A 25975-nucleotide genomic window follows, 5' to 3' on the forward strand; every position below is an offset into this window, starting at 1 on the left:
AGGCTACAATTCCATAGATCAATAGATGATATGTAGGGGCCCAGCTATTTTGGCACCATAACAATACGTAGTCAATGGCACAAGACACGCCCTTTCTCGTATCAGCCCATAACACAAGTAGGCTATTATGGTAAGTAGACTCACTAAGTAGTGAATCCATAACATTAAATATATAAACAAATTAAATATAATATCATTAGGACAGTTCTAAATGCTCACTATTGCTATCACAGCTGCAACATTTTCAACAATTTGATATTGATAGCAAACCACGCCTCTCAATACTTGGATAAATGCAGGGACGCGACACGTGACTCCGTAACCAAAATGAAGTATGGCGGAATCTGTCAGAAAATGATTATTTCGCCAGTAGACTTCCCTAGTGATAAAGTCAACATATTTATTCTGCATCTTTCTCGGGACAGGGCCGACTCTTGGAGCTTCTAGGTGAGCATATCGTTTATCTTTTCGACGAATGTAGCTCTTTGAAGTGCGAAAATATTCAGGATGTTGCTTAGGCAATGATGCATCGATTACGGGCGCGGGGACAATCCTATCAAAACAATGTCTGCTGCCTGAAGTTTCCAGTTGAGCTGCTCGTGCTAATAATAGACTTATTCCTACAAAAAATAGATTGAATTAGCACAATATGTTGGATATAGAAAGAGTGCTTATTATTATTGTCCGACGTGCTGCGTGCGGAAGAATATGTATGTTAGATCGCGAAATGCGTATCTGGCGCGCGAAATTTCTAGCTACGCACGGTCTCTGACGTGCCTTGATTTGTTCCTGTGTTCTATTTTTAGAACATGGCGGTGGATAGTGCTACACATACATGTTGATAGGGATAGTGTATCGGCAATTTTTTTGCCGTTCTAGATCGTAATGTTACGCAATGTTAAAGGAGAAATGACTGGGAAAGTCAGCTGTGTCTGTCAATGGGCGGTGGTGAAGTAGCTGTATGCGTCAACCTTTTTTTGTGAATGGGGGGCGTGCTGGTGAAATTGTGTTCAGAGAGCGAAAGACGGAGTGCATTTTAGCTATTGTGTTTTAGTACAACATCCTACTGATTATTTTAGTATGCCTACGTTTTATTTATTCATCAGAAAGCAGTTTTTTTTAAACATTCATGCCAAATGTATACATAATTAAAGAATGTGTAGATGTGTATGTAGCGTGTTATTAAAAATCTACCAGGTACTGAAGATGAGTAACAATTATATTGTAGATTTGTCCTAGAGCTATACGCCCTGGGCCTCTTTCTCTAAGCTAGAGGGACTCTCTCCTCTCTCTGCAAATCTGTCACCCTGTATCACACAACCAGTTTGGGGACAATGGGGCCAGACAAGCGTGGACACACACACACACACACACACACACACACACACACACACACACACACACACACACACATCAAGCAAAGCCCATAGAGAGAGAGTGCAGGGGAATAGCGCCCCAGGGGTTTACCCCCTCCTCTACACAGACACGCACACAAACCCCTTTCCATCACAAAGCGTGAATGTCTGCCAGCTGTGACCGACTTTTGGAGGTTTGTCCCGCAGCTCCACACTCTGCCCCTCTGTCTTGAGAAGCCCTTACCACAACCCCCCACCCCACCTCTCTCAACACACATCCTCCCTCCCTACCTCCAGGCCATTAGCTTAGCCCTACACATGATGGGTGGTCTAGTAAGTCTGTGTTTGTTGTGGGAAATCATTCCATCTGTACACTTAATGTTGTGTTAGTGTAGGGGGATTCAGAATGAATAATGATTGTTTCTGAATCCAGCTCAGATTTATGTTGCTAATGCGTCATTCTTTCTCTTTTTTGTGTGTTTTAAAAAAAAGGCTGGTACAAGTGAGCGGGTGTGTCTGATTGGATTACCTGAACAGTAGGCTGTAAGGTGGAGGGCTGTTTCCTGTTGCTGACCAGTGAAGACACTTGCGGGTGGTTGTGTTTCCTGTTGCTGATCAGTGAAGAGACCTGTGGGTGATTGTGTTTCCTGCTGAGGAGGATTGTGGCCCTGATCTTGGTACACATCAGACCAGCCCCCTTCCCTACACACACACACACACACACTATAACCCCCCCCACCCACACACACACTATAACCCCCCCGACCCACACACACACACACACACTCCACCTATCCCGTCCTCCTCTCCAGGCCGTATATTTTAAAACTTCACTGTGGATTCTCCGAGGACCATCCTGTCAACAATGACATCACACACTCACCAAGGTAAGCCCTTTACCATGCTCACTGGATCCATCTCACGTAGGCCTAATGTGTGCTTTGTATAGCTGTACCATCTCAGAATACCTCCCTGTCAAATCTTATTCAAGTCAATAACAAACCATGACGTGGACTCACTCAAAATAATATTTGTGGTTCTTTTCTGTTTCTTTGGCTAGTCCTGTAGATAATGTCATTTGTGCACATGATTGAATATACAGTATGATGCTGTGAAGTGTCCTACTGTTCCGCCTGTGTTCGTCAAATTGCGTCCATGACAAAGAGGTAGGCTAACTAAAGGTCTCTACTGTTGTGGATGGTGCGATTGGCCGTGTTTACCTAACACACTGGGGGATGTGTGCACTATAAATATAATCACCCAGGTAAGAACTGCAGTGCCCCTGCAAAGGCTCAGCGGTAACCCCTCCAGCCATAAAGTATATCTTATGAATGATTCCTGACAATACCAGGACAAGAAAATGTCATGATTTTCTCAAAATTGTATTCATAGGATGGTCCTTTGGAGGAAGGATTAATGACATATATTTGACATTTGTATATAAAAGCATAATTGAGAAATAATTAATCAAAGTTGGCATATTTATGACATTTTTGCCTTACCCAGGCTTCCTTTTAAGACTCCATAATGTTTCATACAGGAATCACACCTATACCACATCTGCTAGGAGCCCAAGGCAGGCTTACAGTACCTGGAGTACTTCAAATATTATGATATCGGCCATTTTATTTCAAGAGTCTTGTTAGTTGGACTTAATTCATGTGGCGGCCATGATGTTTAAATTTGACCTGAATACATACTGGTCTGCGTTCTAAATGGCACCCTTAGATAGGCCTAGTGCACTAGCTTTTGACAGTCACTATATAAGGAATAGGGTGCCATATAGGATTGTCCTAAGTTGTGAGAAACCTCGAGGTAGGCCTACACCATACTAGGTAGTCCCCACTCCCCAGCCGAGCTGAAGCCAAGCCAAAGTAAGCACATTACATCGTTAGTTGATGCCTGGATTAGTTAGCCTTAACACTTAGAGTTTTAAATCCAGTCTAATGCTTGTTGGAGATTCTCCATCCTTTTCTCTGTGAGTATGGTGTATGGTGTGATACCAACCCTTTCTTTTTCTCTCTCCATTCTTCTTTCACTTTAAACTGAACTACTGTAGATGTGTGTGATTGTTCCCATGTCTATGAGTCCATTATCAGCTTTACTTCCAGCGGCTTTTTTTATCTTCCGTTTATTTGAGTAAATACTTTCTTAACACTTAAGGGCTTGTAAGTAAGCATTTCACTGTAAGGTCTTGTGACAAATAACATTTGATCAAACACTCAGGCGTTTGCTCGTACCTACCATAACTGCTCCTTTTTGTCGATCATTTGTGGAATCTGTCAGTTTAAATGTTATACTTCCTCTAAATCTTTTTTTAATTTTTAATTTTACCCCGTTTTCCCCCCAATTTCGTGGTTTAGTAGCTACTATCTTGTCTCATCGCTACAACTCCCGTACGGGCTCGGTAGGGACGAAGGTTGAAAGTCATGCGTCCTCCGATACACAACCCAACCAAGCCGCACCTTCTTAACACAGCGCGCATCCAACCCGGAAGCCAACCCGGAAGCCAGCCGCACCAAGGTGCTTCCTCCGACACATGGTTAGCGTGCCCGGCCTGCCACAGGAGTCGCTGGTGTGCGATGAGACAAGGATATCCCTACCGGCCAACCCCTCCCTAACCCGAACGACGCTAGGCCAAGCCCTCCCTAACCTGAACGACGCTAGGCCAACCCCTCCCTAACCTGAACGACGCTAGGCCAATCCCTCCCTAACCTGGACGACCCCTCCCTAACCCGAACGACGCCAGGCCAATTGTGCGTCGCCCCACGGACCTCTCGGTCGCGGCCGGTTACAGAGCCTGGGCGTGAACCCAGAGTCTCTGGTGGCACAGCTGGCGCTGCAGTACAGCGCCCTTAACCACTGCGCCACCCGGGAGGCCCTCTAAATCTTTTCTAAGAACCCCCCCATCTCTCTACAAGTTGGGCGATAGGCTAGTTCTCAGGAATAGGCTCAGTCAGATAGTTGGTTCACTGTGCAGTCTGTATGAGCGTATATCTGAGAACAAATATGACTGTTTGCATAGAAGTGATTATCTGCTCGGAGAACTTAGCATATTAGCCGTTGACATCTGCTCAACATTGAGCTTGCACTAACGCACACAGGCTACAGTAGCCATGTTGTATTGAAAGATGCTTAGTGCTACATTCTGAAAAAAAATAGTTAACAATATGCACAGCTGCTTAGCCTGGCCTGGTGACCATCAGCTGATGCAGACACAGAGATCCATTTGTGTGTCCTCACACATTAAAAGTCAGTCCATACCCATTCAACAACGTGATTTGTAGATCCTTGCTAGACTAGAGCTACTAATACACATGGTGAGCACACCTTCACACAGCTGAATATGACATATAGGCCTCTGAAATAGATCTGCAGGCCTCTGAAATGGATCTGCAGGCCTCTGAAATGGATCTGCAGGCCTCTGAAATGGATCTGCAGGCCTCCGAAATGGATCTGCAGGTCTCCGAAATGGATCTGCAGGCCTCTGAAATGGATCTGTAGGCCTCTGAAATGGATCTGTAGGCCTCTGAAATGGATCTGTAGGCCTCTGAAATGGATCTGCAGGCCTCTGAAATGGATCTGCAGGCCTCTGAAATGGATCTGCAGGCCTCTGAAATGGATCTGTAGGCCTCTGAAATGGATCTGTAGGCCTCTGAAATGGATCTGCAGGCCTCTGAAATGGATCTGCAGGCCTCTGAAATGGATCTGTAGGCCTCTGAAATGGATCTGTAGGCCTCTGAAATGGATCTGCAGGCCTCTGAAATGGATCTGCAGGCCTCTGAAATGGATCTGTAGGCCTCTGAAATGGATCTGTAGGCCTCTGAAATGGATCTGTAGGCCTAGTGTAAACAGTGAGTTTACCAGGTATTTTAGACTGTTGCTGCAGTTATCCCACATAAAAAACAGCCCAGTGGTTCTCTGCCAGGACCTGTCAGTCTTCTCCGTCACGCCCCTGTGGTTTTCCCATGATCCTCGGCAGTGGCCCCTCTGTGGTTGTGGTCACTGGTCAGACGGGCACGCTTATCATCAGTTCCCATGGCGATGCAGTGACTGCCCGGGATGCCCTGTGCAGTGCCTGTCAGTTTAGCTGTGGTAGATAAGAGACCTGCTTGCTCACAATCACAGCACTGTGTGAGTGTGTCACTCCCTTAGCTCTGTAGCTGTCCCATTAGTTTTCTCTTCCTCCATTCTTCCATTTGTTAGGAAGAACATATCGGAGATTTTTGTCTTCTTCCAATGATTTACTTTGACAAAAGTCTGAATACTCGTCATACACAAAGCAAGCATGCACACGCATTCAGAAAACATAGGCCCTACGTCTTTCAAACTCAACTCTGGACCTCGACGCTAGTTCCACTGCATATTGTCATGGTTTCCATCTAATCTGGTACCGAGTTATACCCCTGCCCTAGCCCTTACATCCTGTGTTGTTCCTAGGTTTTTAGAGCTTCCTCGTGGAACAGTTGGATGCCTGCAGTGCAGAGATTGCTTAACCATCTACTGAACGTAATGTCGAAGCACACAGACTAACGTTGTTTTTGCGGTCGTGAAGAGATATTGAACGAGTATCCCATCGGGCCTCATAAATAGGCTTAATATTTCAGCAGAGTAGGAAGCAGCACATTGATAGTGTTGGGAAATGATAGCAGTGGGCTCTAGCCGGCAAGGTGTTACGTTATCCCACTCAGTGATTCTAAGGGTTTCCTGGAACCACCGCAAACATGTTTACCATAGCTAGAGCTGGCCCGGCACTGAGTCATGACACACACACTGTTCCATTCAGAGCAGAGGCACGGTCGGTAAGTGATTGGGCGGTGGCTTTTTTTGAGCTTGATCTTTTCCTGGGAAAGATGTATTGGCTCAAAAAACGACATCTTTGGCCCAGCAGATGATAAGTGAAGCTGGTCCAGTGTATTCACGTTGACAAAGGACTTTAACCTACTGTAATTCAATTCTCTCCTATCTCTGTTTCTATGGGGGTTTTATGTGGTTGAACCAGTGAACTTAACGTGCTACTCCTTGTCCTCCAGTACAAGGCTCCTGTTGATGTGGGTTCGAAGAGGAAATGGTTTCCAGTATTATACAACTTTAAGGTGCTGATAGGCTCACTGATATGAGGCATATGGTGAACAGCAGCACACCTGGTTGTGGCTTACTGCTTCAGATTAGAGTAGACTGGTCTAGACTACAGAGGGTTTGATCTTCATGTTATCTTCTTCCTCAGAGAATAAGTGGTGAAACTAGTAGACTGACTGTGTGTGTCTAAATGTGAGCTTGTGTGTGTGTGTGTGTGTTTTCACGAGAGCGAGTGTGCATGTGTGACAGCGAAACACTGTTTTTGTCTCCTTACCCTCCTGTCATCCCCTCTCCATCCATTATCCAATCCAACTAGAGGTGAAGGAGCTAATTAACCCCTTCACCTCTAGTTGGATTGGATAGTGTATGTGGTTTAACCCCTTCACCTCTAGTTGGATTGGATAGTGTGTGGTTTAACCCCTTCACCTCTAGTTGGATTGGATAGTGTGTGTGGTTTAACCCCTTCACCTCTAGTTGGATTGGATAGTGTGTGTGGTTTAACCCCTTCACCTCTAGTTGGATTGGATAGTGTGTGTGGTTTAACCCCTTCACCTCTAGTTGGATTGGATAGTGTGTGGTTTAACCCCTTCACCTCTAGTTGGATTGGATAGTGTGTGTGGTTTAACCCCTTCACCTCTAGTTGGATTGGATAGTGTGTGTGGTTTAACCCCTTCATCTCTAGTTGGATTGGATAGTGTGTGTGGTTTAACCCTTCACCTCTAGTTGATTGGATAGTGTGTGTGGTTTAACCCCTTCACCTCTAGTTGGATTGGATAGTGTGTGGTTTAACCCCTTCACCTCTAGTTGGATTGGATAGTGTGTGTGGTTTAACCCCTTCACCTCTAGTTGGATTGGATAGTGTGTGTGGTTTAACCCCTTCATCTCTAGTTGGATTGGATAGTGTGTGTGGTTTAACCCCTTCACCTCTAGTTGGATTGGATAGTGTGTGTGGTTTAACCCCTTCACCTCTAGTTGGATTGGATAGTGTGTGTGGTTTAACCCTTCATCTCTAGTTGGATTGGATAGTGTGTGTGGTTTAACCCCTTCACCTCTAGTTGGATTGGATAGTGTGTGTGGTTTAACCCCTTCATCTCTAGTTGGATTGGATAGTGTGTGTGGTTTAACCCCTTCACCTCTAGTTGGATTGGATAGTGTGTGGTTTAACCCCTTCATCTCTAGTTGGATTGGATAGTGTATGGTTTAACCCCTTCATCTCTAGTTGGATTGGATAGTGTGTGTGGTTTAACCACTTCACCTCTAGTTGGATTGGATAGTGTGTGTGGTTTAACCCCTTCACCTCTAGTTGGATTGGATAGTGTGTGGTTTAACCCCTTCACCTCTAGTTGGATTGGATAGTGTGTGGTTTAACCCCTTCACCTCTAGTTGGATTGGATAGTGTGTGTGGTTTAACCCCTTCACCTCTAGTTGGATTGGATAGTGTGTGTGGTTTAACCCCTTCACCTCTAGTTGGATTGGATAGTGTGTGTGGTTTAACCCCTTCATCTCTAGTTGGATTGGATAGTGTGTGTGGTTTAACCCCTTCATCTCTAGTTGGATTGGATAGTGTGTGTGGTTTAACCCCTTCATCTCTAGTTGGATTGGATAGTGTGTGTGGTTTAACCCCTTCATCTCTAGTTGGATTGGATAGTGTGTATGGTTTAACCCCTTCACCTCTAGTTGGATTGGATAGTGTATGGTTTAACCCCTTCATCTCTAGTTGGATTGGATAGTGTGTGGTTTAACCCCTTCACCTCTAGTTGGATTGGATAGTGTGTGTGGTTTAACCCCTTCACCTCTAGTTGGATTGGATAGTGTATGGTTTAACCGCTTCACCTCTAGTTGGATTGGATAGTGTGTGTGTTTTAACCCCTTCACCTCTAGTTGGATTGGATAGTGTATGGTTTAACCCCTTCACCTCTAGTTGGATTGGATAGTGTATGTGGTTTAACCCCTTCATCTCTAGTTGGATTGGATAGTGTGTGTGGTTTAACCCCTTCATCTCTAGTTGGATTGGATCGTGTGTGTGGTTTAACCCCTTCATCTCTAGTTGGATTGGATAGTGTGTGTGGTTTAACCCCTTCATCTCTAGTTGGATTGGATAGTGTGTGTGGTTTAACCCCTTCATCTCTAGTTGGATTGGATAGTGTGTGTGGTTTAACCCCTTCATCTCTAGTTGGATTGGATAGTGTGTGTGGTTTAACCCCTTCACCTCTAGTTGGATTGGATAGTGTGTGTGGTGTAACACCTTCACCTCTAGTTGGATTGGATAGTGTGTGTGGTTTAACCCCTTCATCTCTAGTTGGATTGGATAGTGTATGGTTTAACCCCTTCACCTCTAGTTGGATTGGGTAGTGTGTGTGGTTTAACCCCTTCACCTCTAGTTGGATTGGATAGTGTGTGTGGTTTAACCCCTTCACCTCTAGTTGGATTGGATAGTGTGAAGGGGTTCAAATCACTCACAGTTTGCACATGAGAGCCATTCACTTATCCATAGGCTATTTATAGCAACACACATGAGTGAATGCATGGTGAACAAACAACCGTTGTTGCTGGTTTCTTTGTGTGTGTGTGTGTATTTTCTGCATGATGGAGCAGTTGTCAGTGGCTGCTGCCATGTGCTGCAGAGCAGACCTATAAATGGAACAACAAGAACACTGAACACAAGGCTACATGACAGAAACACTCCTCTTCTGTTAGCAACTGTTGTCAATCCAACTCAACAGCTTTCAACAACATGGACCGTAGAGGAGAGATGGTTCTCTCTCTGTCAAACCCCTGTAGACACACATTGATGGATGTCTAGTGCTGATGGCACCTTGTCTGCCCTTGAGACAGGTGAAGACAGAGAATATCTATACGTAGAATAACATAAACATGTTACACCGTTGACAGGGTGATGTGGTTGGGTGAGGTCATTCAGTCCCGGGAAATGGGGTGTGGGTTGGGACCGACAGAGGGCCCTGATGTACTCGGACAGGTGGTATAGTCTGGGATGTAACTGAGGAATGGCCGGGCCAGCATCTCAGAAACTGAACCATTGTTACATTGTGTGCATTTGTACGTACTGGTAAGTGTCCAACCAGATTGTTTTCTGTCAAAATGCGCATCTTCAGCTTCTCTTGCCAAATGTCCTCATTGCACCCAATGACCATTGACAATAACTTCTGACAGACCTTCCAGCCTGACAGATTGTCCTCTCCCTCACCAAGAATTGGCTTAGGCCTGCTTTGGCCTGGTCCACTCTAGCCTCCCCCAGCCCAGCCCAACACATCCAGGACCAGGGGTTATGTCCTGCCTGGGTGAAACCGCCCTGGACCCTACCATCCAACCTGACTGTCCAGAATAAGGCTCCACTGAGCGTCCCGTCCCCCTTAAACAAACACCCCATTATGGCCTCCATACTGGGGTCTTGTCCCTCTGCCTGTTCCTCGGCTCTGTTTTTAATTGGCATTAGGCTAGAGACAGTGGCGGGGGAAAGGAGATAATGAGAGGAAAGAGTCTCTTTGTGTGTCCGAGCCGCCCGAGGCCTTTATGTCCCTAACTACACACAGAGAGAAACCGGATACAGGGTGTACTGCCAGCCGCAATTACAGTTTACACAGACGAAAGCAAACCTATTCTGGCTTTTGACACGGCCTGTCATTGTTTAGGACAGGCAAGGGGAGGAGGACGACGATATCAAGTCTGGGATGTGAGTGTAATGGATGGATGGCTGGATGGATGGCTGGATGGCTGGATGGATGGATGGCTGGATGGATGGATGGCTGGATGGATGGATGGATGGATGGCTGGATGGATGGATGGATGGATGGATGGATGGATGGATGGATGGATGGATGCGCGATTGGTTGAAGTGCTAACTTTTTATCGATGTTTTCTTTGTTCATTGTCGGGTATCTCTTATAAGCCAGACTGACATGAAACTAGGAGGTTCTTAGTGGCATTGCAACGCTCGTGCCTCTTGAGTTCTGGTGGTTCTGGAAGTGTGAGGTTAATGATGGGCTTATTTACTAGGAAACTTCCCTTCTCTGATCGTCAAACCAAAGTTGGTCTTTTCAAACCAAGCCAAGCGTGTAGAGTTAGAGCCAGTCTTCCAAGGACACACTTTTCAATGACATTTGTTCACTTTTCTCCTCAATTAATATTGGCCATTTTCCTTAAATCATTCATATGCATTGGATATAGGTCACATGTTATCTAACCATGCTATGCCATGTCAAATGGCTTCTGTGATGCTGGGAAACAGAGAGATACATGCCTACTCCTCCACTCATTACCGTCACAATCTTTCTCTGCTCTTCCTCCCAGTGTGAACGGGAACCTAAAGGTCGCCTCTGTTCACAGAACGGGTCTCTCTTTATGACAGGACGTCAGAGCCTGCCCCAGAAGTCAGGGGTCGCTGATTGTGGGCATGTTGCTATGACGTCAGATGCTGACCCCAGGAAGTGAATGGGATGGCCCTAGAGGAAGTGTCTCCTAAGGAGAGGCCTGTCTGGTTGATGGTATTGTTCCTCTGTGTGTGATCTCTCCATGGTACACACAGCGGGGAGGGGAAGTGCAACCAGTGTAATGAGACAGGAGCATCCTTCCTGACTCTGTGTGTGTGAGAGAGAGTGATTTACTAATGAGTGTGGAGTGCATGAACGTGGACTGCGAATGGGTACATGAGGACTGGGGCTGTGATGCTACCAGTATTGCGAACAGATCAAACTCTTTGGTCTTAATAACTGCTGTATGTAAAACATTGTGTGCTTAAGATTGGACAATGTTACTGATGATGTTTGTTTCCAACATTAGGGCTGTTTTTCTAAAGAAGTTAAATCCACTTTGTTTTGTTTCCTGGCCACGATACTACCGAGTATCGCCATACTGGTACCGTCCTGTCCCTAATGAGTACCAACTTATTGTAAAACACACATCCCATAGCAGTCTATTTTCCCATGGGAAGAAACACAACAGTGGACAGTGTGGCTGTGGCCTCCCATGTGTGAGACTGCAGACAGTTTGGTCTAGTTAGACTGCAGTACTACCAGTTTGGTCTAGTTAGACTGCAGTACTACCAGTTTGGTCTAGTTAGACTGCAGTACTACCAGTTTGGTCTAGTTAGACTGCAGTACTACCAGTTTGGTCTAGTTAGACTGCAGTACTACCAGTTTGGTCTAGTTAGACTGCAGTACTACCAGTTTGGTCTAGTTAGACTGCAGTACTACCAGTTTGGTCTAGTTAGACTGCAGTACTACCAGTTTGGTCTAGTTTGACTGCAGTACTACCAGTTTGGTCTAGTTTGACTACGGTACTACCAGTTTGGTCTAGTTAGACTGCGGTACTACCAGTTTGGTCTAGTTAGACTGCGGTACTACCAGTTTGGTCTAGTTAGACTGCGGTACTACCAGTTTGGTCTAGTTAGACTACGGTACTACCAGTTTGGTCTAGTTAGACTACGGTACTACCAGTTTGGTCTAGTTAGACTACGGTACTACCAGTTTGGTCTAGTTAGACTACGGTACTACCAGTTTGGTCTAGTTAGACTACGGTACTACCAGTTTGGTCTAGTTAGACTGCGGTACTACCAGTTTGGTCTAGTTTGACTGCGGTACTACCAGTTTGGTCTAGTTAGACTGCGGTACTACCAGTTTGGTCTAGTTTGACTACGGTACTACCAGTTTGGTCTAGTTAGACTACGGTACTACCAGTTTGGTCTAGTTAGACTACGGTACTACCAGATTGGTCTAGTTAGACTACAGTACTACCAGATTGGTCTAGTTAGACTGCAGTACTACCAGTTTGGTCTAGTTAGACTACAGTACTACCAGTTTGGTCTAGTTAGACTACAGTACTACCAGTTTGGTCTAGTTAGACTACAGTACTACCAGTTTGGTCTAGTTAGACTACAGTACTACCAGTTTGGTCTAGTTAGACTACAGTACTACCAGTTTGGTCTAGTTAGACTACAGTACTACCAGTTTGGTCTAGTTAGACTACAGTACTACCAGATTGGTCTAGTTAGACTACAGTACTACCAGATTGGTCTAGTTAGACTACAGTACTACCAGTTTGGTCTAGTTAGACTACAGTACTACCAGTTTGGTCTAGTTAGACTACAGTACTACCAGTTTGGTCTAGTTAGACTACAGTACTACCAGTTTGGTCTAGTTAGACTACAGTACTACCAGTTTGGTCTAGTTAGACTACGGTACTACCAGTTTGGTCTAGTTAGACTACGGTACTACCAGTTTGGTCTAGTTAGACTACAGTACTACCAGTTTGGTCTCTATGATCTCTCTCTGGCCTCCCATCAGTCTTTGAACTACTATTCATTTTACACATGGTTCAATTCTGCTTTAAAGGGCTGCACATCATTTAATAGAACCCCTGCCAGCAGTTCCACCCATGCACGCACACCCCTGCACACCCATGCACACCCAAGCGCGCATGCACGCACACACACACACACACACACACACACACACGTGTTCATATTTATTCTGCACAGCATGGAGATGTGGTGCTTTTCATGTGGAAGGTCTTGATGAACAGGTGATTTCTTGAATCAGGAGTGTTAGTGCCTTGCTGGAACAAAAGCCTGCAAACCCTGTCAGGTTCTCAGGACTAGTGTTGAAGAACAGTCACCACCTCCACAGACTGATACCCTGACCAGAGCTCCCTCTTGAGGTGCAGTAGAGAAGCCCCTGGTTCAGGGCTGGAAGGGAGGGGGTGTGGAGGTTTGTTCCTTTACCTTCATCTCCCTCCCTCCACTTATAGTGTGTCTGTCTGTCTCAGGTATCAGCTGTGGTTTCCAGTGAGAGTCTCTCTGTGTGTCTAACTACAGCCCACAGAGTGAGACTAAGCCAGCTGGTATAACCCTCAGCTGCTGTACCATTACAGGCTGCAGACAGACACAGGTGTCGTCATTACCTGAACCTCAGCACACAGCCATGCAAAACAGGCCCTTCACTCTAGTAGTGATGCTAACAATTCTACATGGTTGACCTGTAACATAGTCACATATATATATATATATATATATATATATATATATATATATATATATATATATATATACATATACACACACACACACACACACACACACACACACACACCTAATTTCCATAGCAAAGTCCGGCTGCAGGGAGCTGGATCATTTGGGTGTGATTTGCGGAGATATCATCTGACATTGGTTTGCATGTGTCTGTGTTTATTAAGTGTGTGTCTGTGTTTATTAACAGTGTGTGTCTGGGTGTATTAACAGTGTGTGTCTGGGTGTATTAACAGTGTGTGTCTGGGTGTATTAGCGGTGTGTGTCTGGGTGTATTAGCGGTGTGTGTCTGGGTGTATTAGCGGTGTGTGTGTGTGTATATTAGCAGTGTGTATATTAGCAGTGTGTATATTAGCAGTGTGTATATTAGCAGTGTGTATATTAGCAGTGTGTGTGTGTATATTAGCAGTGTGTATATTAGCAGTGTGTGTGTGTATATTAGCAGTGTGTGTATTAGCAGTGTGTGTGGGTGTATTAGCGGTGTATGTGTCTGGGTGTATTAGCGGTGTATGTGTCTGGGTGTATTAGCGTTGTATGTGTCTGGGTGTATTAGCGGTGTATGTGTCTGGGTGTATTAGCGGTGTATGTGTCTGGGTGTATTAGCGGTGTATGTGTCTGGGTGTATTATCGGTGTATGTGTCTGGGTGTATTAGCGGTGTATGTGTCAGGGTGTATTAACGGTGTATGTGTCTGGGTGTATTAGCGGTGTATGTGTCTGGGTGTATTAACGGTGTATGTGTCTGGGTGTATTAACGGTGTATGTGTCTGGGTGTATTAACGGTGTATGTGTCTGGGTGTATTAACGGCGTGGGTGTATTAACGGTGTGTCTGGGTGTATTAACGGTGTATGTGTCTGGGTGTATTAGCGGTGTGTCTGGGTGTATTAACGGTGTATGTGTCTGGGTGTATTAACGGTGTATGTGTCTGGGTGTATTAACGGTGTATGTGTCTGGGTGTATTAACGGTGTATGTGTCTGGGTGTATTAACGGTGTATGTGTCTGGGTGTATTAACGGTGTATGTGTCTGGGTGTATTAACGGTGTATGTGTCTGGGTGTATTAACGGCGTATGTGTCTGGGTGTATTAACGGCGTATGTGTCTGGGTGTATTAACGGCGTATGTGTCTGGGTGTATTAACGGCGTATGTGTCTGGGTGTATTAACGGCGTATGTGTCTGGGTGTATTAACGGCGTATGTGTCTGGGTGTATTAACGGCGTGTCTGGGTGTATTAACGGCGTGTGTGTATTAACGGTGTGTCTGGGTGTATTAACGGCGTGTCTGGGTGTATTAACGGCGTGTCTGGGTGTATTAACGGCGTGTCTGGGTGTATTAACGGCGTGTCTGGGTATATTAACGGCGTGGGTGTATTAACGGCGTGTCTGGGTGTATTAACGGCGTGTCTGGGTGTATTAACGGCGTATGTGTCTGGGTGTATTAACTGCGTATGTGTCTGGGTGTATTAACGGCGTATGTGTCTGGGTGTATTAACGGCGTATGTGTCTGGGTGTATTAGCAGTGTATGTGTCTGGGTGTATTAACGGCGTGGGTGTATTAACGGCGTGTCTGGGTGTATTAACGGCGTATGTGTCTGGGTGTATTAGCAGTGTATGTGTCTGGGTGTATTAACGGTGTATGTGTCTGGGTGTATTAACGGTGTATGTGTCTGGGTGTATTAACGGCGTGTGTGTATTAACGGCGTGGGTGTATTAACGGTGTGTCTGGGTGTATTAGCAGTGTATGTGTCTGGGTGTATTAACGGTGTATGTGTCTGGGTGTATTAGCGGTGTATGTGTCTGGGCGTATTATCGGTGTATGTGTCTGGGTGTATTAGCGGTGTATGTGTCAGGGTGTATTAACGGTGTATGTGTCTGGGTGTATTAGCGGTGTATGTGTCTGGGTGTATTAACGGTGTATGTGTCTGGGTGTATTAACGGTGTATGTGTCTGGGTGTATTAACGGTGTATGTGTCTGGGTGTATTAACGGCGTGGGTGTATTAACGGCGTGGGTGTATTAACGGTGTGTCTGGGTGTATTAACGGTGTATGCGTCTGGGTGTATTAGCGGTGTGTCTGGGTGTATTAACGGTGTATGTGTCTGGGTGTATTAACGGTGTATGTGTCTGGGTGTATTAACGGTGTATGTGTCTGGGTGTATTAACGGCGTATGTGTCTGGGTGTATTAACGGCGTATGTGTCTGGGTGTATTAACGGCGTATGTGTCTGGGTGTATTAACGGCGTATGTGTCTGGGTGTATTATGTGTCTGGGTGTATTAACGGCGTATGTGTCTGGGTGTATTAACGGCGTATGTGTCTGGGTGTATTAACGGCGTATGTGTCTGGGTGTATTAACGGCGTATGTGTCTGGGTGTATTAACGGCGTATGTGTCTGGGTGTATTAACGGCGTATGTGTCTGGGTGTATTAACGGCGTATGTGTCTGGGTGTATTAACGGCGTATGTGTCTGGGTGTATTAACGGCGTATGTGTCTGGGTGTATTAACGGCGTATGTGTCTGGGTGTATTAACGGCGTATGTGTCTGGGTGTATTAACGGCGTATGTGTCTGGGTGTATTAACGGCGTGTCTGGGTGTATTAACGGCGTGTCTGGGTGTATTAACGGCGTGTCTGGGTGTATTAGCAGTGTATGTGTCTGGGTGTATTAACGGCGTGGGTGTATTAACGGCGTGTCTGGGTGTATTAACGGCGTATGTGTCTGGGTGTATTAGCGGTGTATGTGTCTGGGTGTATTAACGGTGTATGTGTCTGGGTGTATTAACGGTGTATGTGTCTGGGTGTATTAACGGCGTGTGTGTATTAACGGCGTGGGTGTATTAACGGTGTGTCTGGGTGTATTAGCAGTGTATGTGTCTGGGTGTATTAACGGTGTATGTGTCTGGGTGTATTAACGGCGTGTGTGTATTAACGGTGTGTCTGGGTGTATTAGCAGTGTATGTGTCTGGGTGTATTAATGGCGTGTGTGTATTAACGGTGTGTCTGGGTGTATTAGCAGTGTATGTGTCTGGGTGTATTAACGGTGTATGTGTCTGGGTGTATTAACGGCGTGGGTGTATTAACGGCGTGGGTGTATTAACGGCGAGTGTCTTGGTGTATTAGCAGTGTATGTGTCTGTGTGTGTTAACGGCGTGTGTCTGTGTGTTAACGGCGTGTGTCTGTGTGTATTAATGGTGTGTGTCTGTGTGTAGTCCTATAAACAGTGGATGTCAATCTGGGTCATCTGAGAGGTAAAGTATGGGTCTGCCATCTGTCCTCTCTCTCACTCTCTCACTGGCCACACCTGGACTGCTCACTGTAACTCTGAAGGTAAAAAACTCTACAAGGCTTTGATCACATTATTTGTCATAAATGGCCTCTTTTGCACCATGTTTTGCCTCATCCTCCCTGATCTGCAAGGTGAAGCAGACATACAGACGGCTCCTAAAGCTAGAGCTGAGAATATACCCCCCCCACGCGCGCACAGCCGGTTGAGTTAGTACTGCATGGTATAGCCCAAGGCCCGTAGCTAATTAAACCTCTGTGTGTGTCTGGTCCAGGGAGAGCTCCAGAAATAGACCAAACACAGCGAGACGCTAGCCTGTTTTCCTGTTTCTTTCCCCCGAAGGGACCCCACATTTTGTTTTCGACGCCTGTCTGTTTTTAAAGAAATTAAAGAAAGCAAAGCATCTTCATGGGTTGATGCAACATTATGTACGCCACTGCCAAGTGTGCTTATCTGGACAGCAAACGTGTGTGTGTGTGTGTGTTTGTGAGGGGAGATTTGTTTTTAGTTTTTGCATCTATAGGCCATGTCCTTTTCTGAGGTGTTTTGTTGCTCCTGGCCATGTCATTATGCTCTCTGATCTCTCTAATATCGTAGCCTCTCGTTTCCCTGATTCTTTCCATTCCCTCCTTTTTTCTCGTTGATCACTTTCTCTATAGCCCCTGTTCCCTCCCCCTCCTTTTCTCTTCATCTCAGCCCCTACCCAGTTTCCCCTCCGTCTCCCCCTCCTCTCCTCTGTGGTTGGTCTATTTATAGCCCTGTCTTCCCAGGGCTCGGCTGGTACAAAAGCCTTTTCATGTTGCCACTATACTTTCAGCCTCGGTGCCTACGTACACAGACGGGAGAGAGGCATGGGCACACAGCTAGGTGTGTGTGTGTGTGTGTGCGCTCGCTGTACCCAAAGGGAGTGTTATTTTTACCTTTCCCCTCCTCATTTTCTCTCCCACCCTCTCCCCTTCTCTCTCCATCTCTTTCTCCCACACTTGCTATGCTGAGCACAGCCAGTTTCAGCTGAGCCCAACAACCAGCCTACACACACGCGCACACACACACACACACACACACACACACACACACACTGTCTGATGAATGAACGGTGCCATTACACTAAGCTTTCTTCAGGGCAGAGAACCCCTGGCATCTCAGCATGAGTTCCCAGCGTAGATTCTCTGCTGTTTCCAGGCGATTCAGGCTCTCTGGGTCCATAGCGAAGCGACGCTTGCTCCGTTAGGCTGTTTGCCTCGATGCCGCGGTGGCTCCCTCTCAGAGAGGTGTAGTTCGGTCGGTTGTCGGTTGATTGCGGGAGGGTTATCTCGATGTTGCGGACCATATTTGAAGCGGAGTTCTCTCCCTCTCCCACAGAAGGACTCCTGGGCAAGGAGCAGCAGCTGGATGTCCTGAAGACGTCTGCCCTCAACCACATCCCCACAGGTAGGAGACCAACACATTACCTGTCTGTCTTTCATTCTGTGACTGAATGTCGACCGTTGTCTTTAGAATGTGTGTTTTTTAAGGTCTGTCTGTCACACAAAGCTAAGAGGAAAGCAATCCGGCTTTCTTGGAGGAGAAACGTTATGTGTACTAAAACTGATAAGAATGCAGAATTAATTTAATTAAAAAACATTTGCGGGGTGTGATGTATAACTTCAGATTAAACCAAATCGTTTACAGTCATGACTACTGGTTTCAATTTAATTAGCAGTAAATACTTTATGAATTGATTGTAACAAATCAGCTTGCAAGTTTGCTAGCCAACTAGCCTGCTAACCTTAGCACTACTAGCTTGCTAATGGTACATTAGCACTGGTTAAGCACTGGGTCAGACAGTTGCTATAATCACCTAGCTTACAGCTACAGTAAAGCAACGTTTTGGAAATACATAACGCCATCTAACCAGTTATCAAATAATGTTACCGGTATATGCATTTATCTAAGCTAGCCAACTAAAGTTCATTATTTTAGCCTACTAGCCTAGCTAGCCAACCACCACAGTTGACATAGCTAAGGAGTAAGCCAGAGAACAACTAGTCACAGGCAGGAACCCACAGAACAAGGGAGACATACCGATTGACGGCTGAGTTAGCTACAATAGTCAAAGAACAACCAAGGAGAGGCCTTCAGAGGGACACACACACACACACACACACACACACAGAGTACCAGTCAAAAGTTTGGACACACCTATCATTCAAGTGTTTTATTTTATTTTGACTATTTTTCTACATTGTAGAATAATAGTGAAAACATCAAAACTATGAAATAACACATATGGAATCATGTAGTAACCAAAAAAGTGTTAAATCAAAATATATTTTAGATTCTTCAAAGTAGCCACCCTTTGCCTTGATGACAGCTTTTCACACTCTTGGCGTTCACCTGGAATGCTTTTCCATCAGTCTTGAAGGAGTTCCCACATATGCTGAGCACTTGTTGGCTGTTTTTTCTTCACTCTGCGGTCCAACTCATCTCAATTGGGTTGAGATCAGTTAATTGTGAAGGCCAGGTCATCTGATGCAGCCTGGAGGTGTGAGGGGTCATTGTCCTGTTGAAAAACAAATGATAGTCCCGTTACGCCATCCCATCTGGTTTGGGCTTATTGTTGCAGAATGCTGTGGTTGCCATGCTGGTTAAGTGTGCCTTGAATTCTAAATAAATCAGTGTCCCCAGCAAAGCACCCACACCATCACACCACCTCCTCCATGCTTTATGGTGGGAACCACAAATGCGGAGATCATCCATTCACTTACTCTGAGTCTCACAAAGACACGGCAGTTGGAACCAAAAATCTGAAATTTGGACTCATAAGACCAAAGGACAGATTTCCACTGGTCTAATGTCCATTGCTCATGTTTCTTGGCCCAAGCAAGTCTCTTCTTATTGGTGTCCTTTAGTAGTTGTTTCTTTGCAGCAATTCGACCATGAAGGCCTGATTCACGCAGTCTCCTCTGAACAGTTGTTGAGATGTGTCTGTTACATGAACTCTGAAGCATTTATTTGGGCTGCAATTTCTGAGGCGGGTAACTCTGAACTTATCCTCTGCAGCAGAGTTAACTCCGGGTCTTCCTTTCCTGTGGCGGTTCTCATGAGAGCCAGTTTCATCATAGCGCTTGATGGTTTTTGCGACTGCACTTGAAGAAAGTTCTTGACATTTTCTATATTGACTGACGTTTTAAAGTAATGATGAACTATCTTTTCTCTTTGCTTATTTGAGCTGTTCTTGCCATAATATGGGCTTGGTCTTTTACCAAATAGGGCTATCTTCTATACCAACCCTACCTTGTCACAACACAACTGATTGGCTCAAATGCATTAAGAAGGAAAGTAATTCCACAAATTTACTTTTAACAAGGCACCCCTGCTCATTGAAATGCATTCCAGGTGCATGAAGCTGGTTGAGAGAATGCCAAGAGTGTGCAAAACTGTCATCAAGGCAAAGGGTGGCTACTTTGAAGAATCTCAAATATAAAATATATTTTGATTTGTTTAATAGGTTTATGGTTACTAAATGATTCCATATGTGTTATTTCATCATTTTGATGTCTTCACTATTATTCTACAATATAGAAAATAGTAGAAATTAGAAAAACCCTTGAATGAGTGGGTGTGTCCAAACTTTTGACTGGTACTGTACAAAAGTATGTGGACACTCCTTCAAATTAGTGAATTCGGCTATTTTAGCCACACCCATTGCTGACAGGTGTAGAAATAGTCTGTCCTCAGTTGCAACATCAGCACAGGAACTGTTTGTCGGAGGTTTCATGAAATGGGTTTCCATAGCCGAGCAGCCGCACACAAGCCAAATATCACCATGCGCAATGCCAAGCTTCAGCTGGAGTGGTGTAAAGCTCACTGCCATTAGATTCTGGAGCAGTGGAAACGTGTTCTCTGGAGTGATGAATCACGTTTCACCATCTGACGGAGAAATCTGGGTTTGGTGGACTCCAGGAGAACGCTACCTGCCCGACTGCATAGTGTCTACTCTAAAGTTTGGTGGAGGAGGAATAATGACCTGGGGCTGTTTTTCATGGTTCGGTTAGGCCCCTTAGTTCCAGTAAAGGGAAATCTTAACACTACAGCATACAATGACATTCCGGACGTTTCTGTGCTTCCAAATTTTGTGGAAGGCCATTTCCTGTTTCAGTATGACATTCCCCCATGCACAAAGCGAGGTCCGTACGGAAATTGTTGATCAGTGTTGAAGAACTTGACTGGCCTGCACAGAGCCCTGACCTCAACCCCATCGAACACCTTTGGGATTAATTGGAACGCAGACTGTGAGCCAGGCCTAATCGCCCAACATCAGTGCCCGACTTCACTAATATTCTTGTGTCTGAATGGAAACAAGTCACAGCAGCAATGTCCCAACATCTGGTGGAAAGCCTTCCCAGAAGAGTGGAGGCTGTTATCTTGTTATGGCTGCAATCCCGATATCCGGGTTAAGTGTCATCAACAACCGCTGAATAGCATAGCGCTACATACAATAAATATTACTATAAATATTTATATTCATGAAATCACAAGTGCAATATAGGAAAACACAGTTTAGCCTTTTGTTAATCCACGTCATGTCAGATTTTGAAATGATGCTTTACAGTGAAAGCAATCCAAGCGTTTGTGTAAGTTTATCGATCGCACAATAAAACATTAAGTACACTTAGCATCAGGTAGCTCGGTCACGAAAATCAGAAAAGCAAAAAAAGCAATCAAATTAACACTTGAAAGTTTCCAAAACTGTACAATATTGTCTGTGAGTATAACAGAACTGATATTGCAGGCGAAAGCCTGAGAAAAATCCAATCCGGAAGTGACTCATCTTTTGAAAGCTCTGTGTTCCAATGCGTCCCTATTGAGCAGTGAATGGGCTATCAACCAGATTACTTTTTCTCCATATTCCCCAAGGTGTCTACAGCATTGTGACGTAGTTTTGCGCATTTATGTTGAAGAATACCCGTAAGCGGCGGCATTGCGCAAGTGGTCACCTGATGGCTCCCAGAGTGATTCTCGCGTAAAATACAGAGGTAACCATTATTCCAATCGGTCCTACTAAAAAAACAATTGTCCCGGTGGATATATTATCGAATAGATATTTGAAAAACACCTTGAGGATTGATTATAAACAACGTTTGCCATGTTTCTGTCGATATTATGGAGCTAATTCGGAATATTTTTAGGCGTTTTCGTGACTGCAATTTCCGGGCGATTTCTCAGGCAAACGGAGCTATTTCACCTACAAAAATAATATTTTTGGAAAAAAGGAACATTGGCTATCTAACTGGGAGTCTCGTGAGTGAAAACATCCGAAGCTCATCAAAGCTAAACGATTTAATTTGATTGCTTTTCTGATTTCCGTGACCAAGTTACCTGCTGCTAGCTGGACAAAATGCTATGCTAGGCTATCGATAAACTTACACAAATGCTTGTCTAGCTTTGGCTGTAAAGCATATTTTGAAAATCTGAGATGACAGGGTGATTAACAAAAGGCTAAGCTGTGTCTCAATATATTTAATTTGTGATTTTCATTGGTAAGGAATATTTACTAGGAATATTTATGTCCGTTGCGTTATGATAATTAGTGTCAGTCGATGATTACGCTCCCTCACGCGGGATGGGGAGTCACTAGAGGTTTTAATAGGGCGTTGGGCAAGAACAGCTTCAGTGCGCCTTGGTATAGATTCTACAAATGGCTGAAAATCTGAGGGATGCGACACCATTCTTCCACATTTGTTGATGTTGGTGGAAAACACCGTCAAGTCCCGCTCCAGAATCTCCCATAAGTCTTAACTGAAAAATCACTGAGATCTCTTCTTCTATCCATGGTAGCCAAAATAACGGGCAACTGGGCCTTTTTATACATGACCCAGCGCATGTTAATTGCTTAATTAACTCAGGAATATTCAATATACGTGTTTCCTTTATTTTGGCAGTCTTGGTATTTAACACATAAATAAGCCATCTACCATTCCTTCACCCTGTTGCCGGGCAAAATAAAAATTTCTCTCCTTTCCTCCCGTACGGAACCATCTCTTTCTCCCTGTCTCTTTCTCCCTGTCTCTCTCTCCCTGTCTCTCTCTCTCTGTCTCTTTCTCCCTGTCTCTTTCTCCCTGTCTCTTTCTCCCTGTCTCTTTCTGTCCCTCTCTCTTTCTGTCCCTGTCTCTTTCTGTCCCTGTCTCTTTCTGTCCCTGTCTGTCCCTGTCTCTTTCTGTCCCTGTCTCTTTCTGTCCCTGTCTCTTTCTGTCCCTGTCTCTTTCTGTCCCTGTCTCTTTCTGTCCCTTTCTCCCTGTCTCTTTCTCCCTGTCTCTTTCTCCCTGTCTCTTTCTCCCTGTCTCTTTCTCCCTGTCTCTTTCTCCCTGTCTCTTTCTCCCTGTCTCTTTTTCCCTGTCTCTTTCTCCCTGTCTCTTTCTCCCTGTCTCTTTCTCCCTGTCTCTTTCTCCCTGTCTGTCTCTGTCTCTTTCTGTCTCTGTCTCTTTCTGTCTCTGTCTCTTTCTGTCTCTGTCTCTTTCTGTCTCTGTCTCTTTCTGTCTCTGTCTCTTTCTGTCTCTGTCTCTTTCTGTCTCTGTCTCTTTCTGTCTCTGTCTTTCTCTCTCTGTCTCTCTCTTTCTTCTCTCTGTCTCTCTCTTTCTCTCTCTGTCTCTCTCTTTTCTCTCTGTCTCTTTCTCCCTGTCTCTTTCTCCCTGTCTCTTTCTCCCTGTCTCTTTCTCCCTGTCTCTTTCTCCCTGTCTCTTTCTCCCTGTCTCTTTCTCCCTGTCTCTTTCTCCCTGTCTCTTTCTCCCTGTCTCTTTCTCCCTGTCTCTCTCTGTCATTCTCTGTCGCTCTCTCTCTTTCTTTGTCGCTCTCTGTCGCTCTGTCGCTCTCTGTCGCTCTCTGTCGCTCTCTCTGTCGCTCTCTCTGGCTCTCTCTCTCTCTCTCTCTCTCTCTGTCGCTCTCTCTCTCTCTCTGTCGCTCTCTCTCTCTCTCTCGCTCTCTCTCTCTCTCTCTGTCGCTCTGTCGCTCTCTCTCTCTCTGTCGCTCTCTGTCGCTCTCTCTCTCTCTCTGTCGCTCTCTCTCTCTCTGTCGCTCTCTCTCTCCCTCTCTGTCGCTCTCGCTCTCTCTCTCTGTCGCTCTCGCTCTCTCTCTCTCTGTCGCTCTCTCTCTCTCTCTGTCGCTCTCTCTCTCTCTCTGTCGCTCTCTCTGTCGCTCTCTCTCTCTCTGTCGCTCTCTCTCTCTCTCTGTCGCTCCTCTCTCTGTCGCTCTCTCTCTCTGTCGCTCTCTCTCTCTGTCGCTCTCTCTCTCTGTCGCTCTCTCTCTCTCTCTGTCGCTCTCTCTGTCGCTCTCTCTCTCTCTCTGTCGCTCTCTCTCTCTGTCGCTCTCTCTCTCTCTCTCTCTGTCGCTCTCTCTCTGTCTCTCTCTCTCTCTGTCGCTCTCTCTCTCTGTCGCTCTCTCTCTCTCTCTCTCTGTCGCTCTCTCTCTCTCTCTCTCTGTCGCTCTCTCTCGCTCTCGCTGTCGCTCTCTCTCGCTCTCGCTGTCTCTCTCTCTTGCTCTCACTGTCTCTCTCTCTGTCGCTCTCTCTCTCTCTGTCGCTCTCTCTCTCTCTGTCGCTCTCTCTGTCTCTCTCTGTCGCTCTCTCTCTGTCGCTCTCTCTCTGTCGCTCTCTCTCTCTGTCGCTCTCTCTCTGTCGCTCTCTCTCTCTGTCGCTCTCTCTCTCTGTCGCTCTCTCTCTCTGTCGCTCTCTCTCTCTCTGTCGCTCTCTCTCTCTGTCGCTCTCTCTCTCTGTCGCTCTCTCTCTCTGTCGCTCTCTCTCTCTGTCGCTCTCTCTCTCTCTCTGTCGCTCTCTCTCTCTCTGTCGCTCTCTCTCTCTCTCTCTCTCTCTCTCTCTCTCTCTCTCTCTCTCAAATTCAAATTCAAGCTGCTTTATTGGCATGAAAAACATTGTGTCAATATTGCCAAAGCAACAATGTATACAATATACATTGTAACAAAATTATAAATGATAGCAAATAATAATATAAAATGGTAGTAAATAATAATACAAATTTAAATACAGAAATAATAACAATAAAATGGTAACAGTCAATAGTAGAAATGTAATAAATATAAAATCAAATTATGGAAAATGAAACTATAACTAACTTATAACTAAATAACGGTCATCTTCTTTATATCAATACTACAACTACAATCATCATTACTACGACTACTACTACCATCACTAAACTGTTATCACTACAATTACCAACCATATTTGGAATGATAAACATTAATAATTATAGTAATAACAATAATAGTAATAATAAGTAAGTTACTGTTTACTATGCAGATGTTATTATTCAGTGTCCCTCAGGCTATGGCAGGAAAAAACGTATTTGGCTGCAAGAGGAGCCATTGCTCCTTCGCCCATGAGTATTCTTAGTTTTTCCTCTGGGTTCAATTTGTAAAAATTTGGAATATATGTAGTCATTTCTGTGAATAATGAATCTCTTTGTGAGGAATATTTATCACAGTAAAGGAGAAAGTGCATCTCTGTCTCTACCTCCCCTGTCATGCAGTGACCACATACACGCTCCTCTTTGGGTAGCCATGTCTTTTTATGTCTGCCGGTTTCTATTGCCAATCGGTGGTCACTCAGCCTGTACTTGGTAAGGATCTGTCTCTGCTTCGTATCTCTGACAGAGTAGAGATAATCAGCCAATTCATATTCTCTGTTTAGGGTCAGATAGCAATTTAGTCGGCTTTGGGATTTTGTTTCGTTTTTCCAGTATTGTAAATATGATTCCTTTGATTGGTTCATGATTTTGCTTATTGGAATTCTTTCTTTTGAAGCAGTGCTGGTGTCTGCTTGGTTGGTGAGGTCCAACACCAGCTGACTGAGAGGACTCGTTTCTGGGCTCAGCTCTTGGGCTTGAAGTGCTTTAAATTGCAGACTCAAATTTGGACTTGAATTTAGATGTAGCCAAAATTTTAATGATCTTTTCTGTATCTTCATTATTACTGGAAAACGGCCCAATTCTGCCCTACATGCATTAGTTGGTGTATTTCTCTGGACTTGTAGGATTTTCCGACAGAATTCTGCATGTAGGGCTTCAATTGGATGTTTGTCCCACATTTTTGGCCCCCAAACTTCACTTCCATAAAGTGCTATTGGTAGGATTATACTGTCAAATATTTTAGTCCAAATTTTAATTGGGATGTTGATTTTGAATAATTTCATTTTTATTGCATACATTGCTCTGCGGGCTTTTTCTTTGAGTG

At 45.0% G+C, this 25975-nt stretch overlaps 1 protein-coding gene across 1 annotated transcript in view; it reads left to right on the plus strand.

The window, feature by feature from the left end:
* The first annotated feature begins 332 nt into the window (after positions 1 to 332).
* LOC115125966 (histone deacetylase 4-like) overlaps positions 333 to 25975 on the plus strand; it is a 69060-nt gene continuing 43417 nt past the window's right edge. The window contains exons 1-3 of the mRNA XM_065020634.1: positions 333 to 447; positions 1848 to 2242; positions 18113 to 18181. Coding sequence (XP_064876706.1) covers positions 2221 to 2242; positions 18113 to 18181 — 91 coding nt within the window. The 5' untranslated portion in view covers positions 333 to 447; positions 1848 to 2220. The remainder of the gene's footprint in view (positions 448 to 1847; positions 2243 to 18112; positions 18182 to 25975) is intronic.

Source organism: Oncorhynchus nerka, linkage group LG2 (assembly GCF_034236695.1).
Source record: "Oncorhynchus nerka isolate Pitt River linkage group LG2, Oner_Uvic_2.0, whole genome shotgun sequence".
Lineage (NCBI taxonomy): Eukaryota > Metazoa > Chordata > Actinopteri > Salmoniformes > Salmonidae > Oncorhynchus > Oncorhynchus nerka.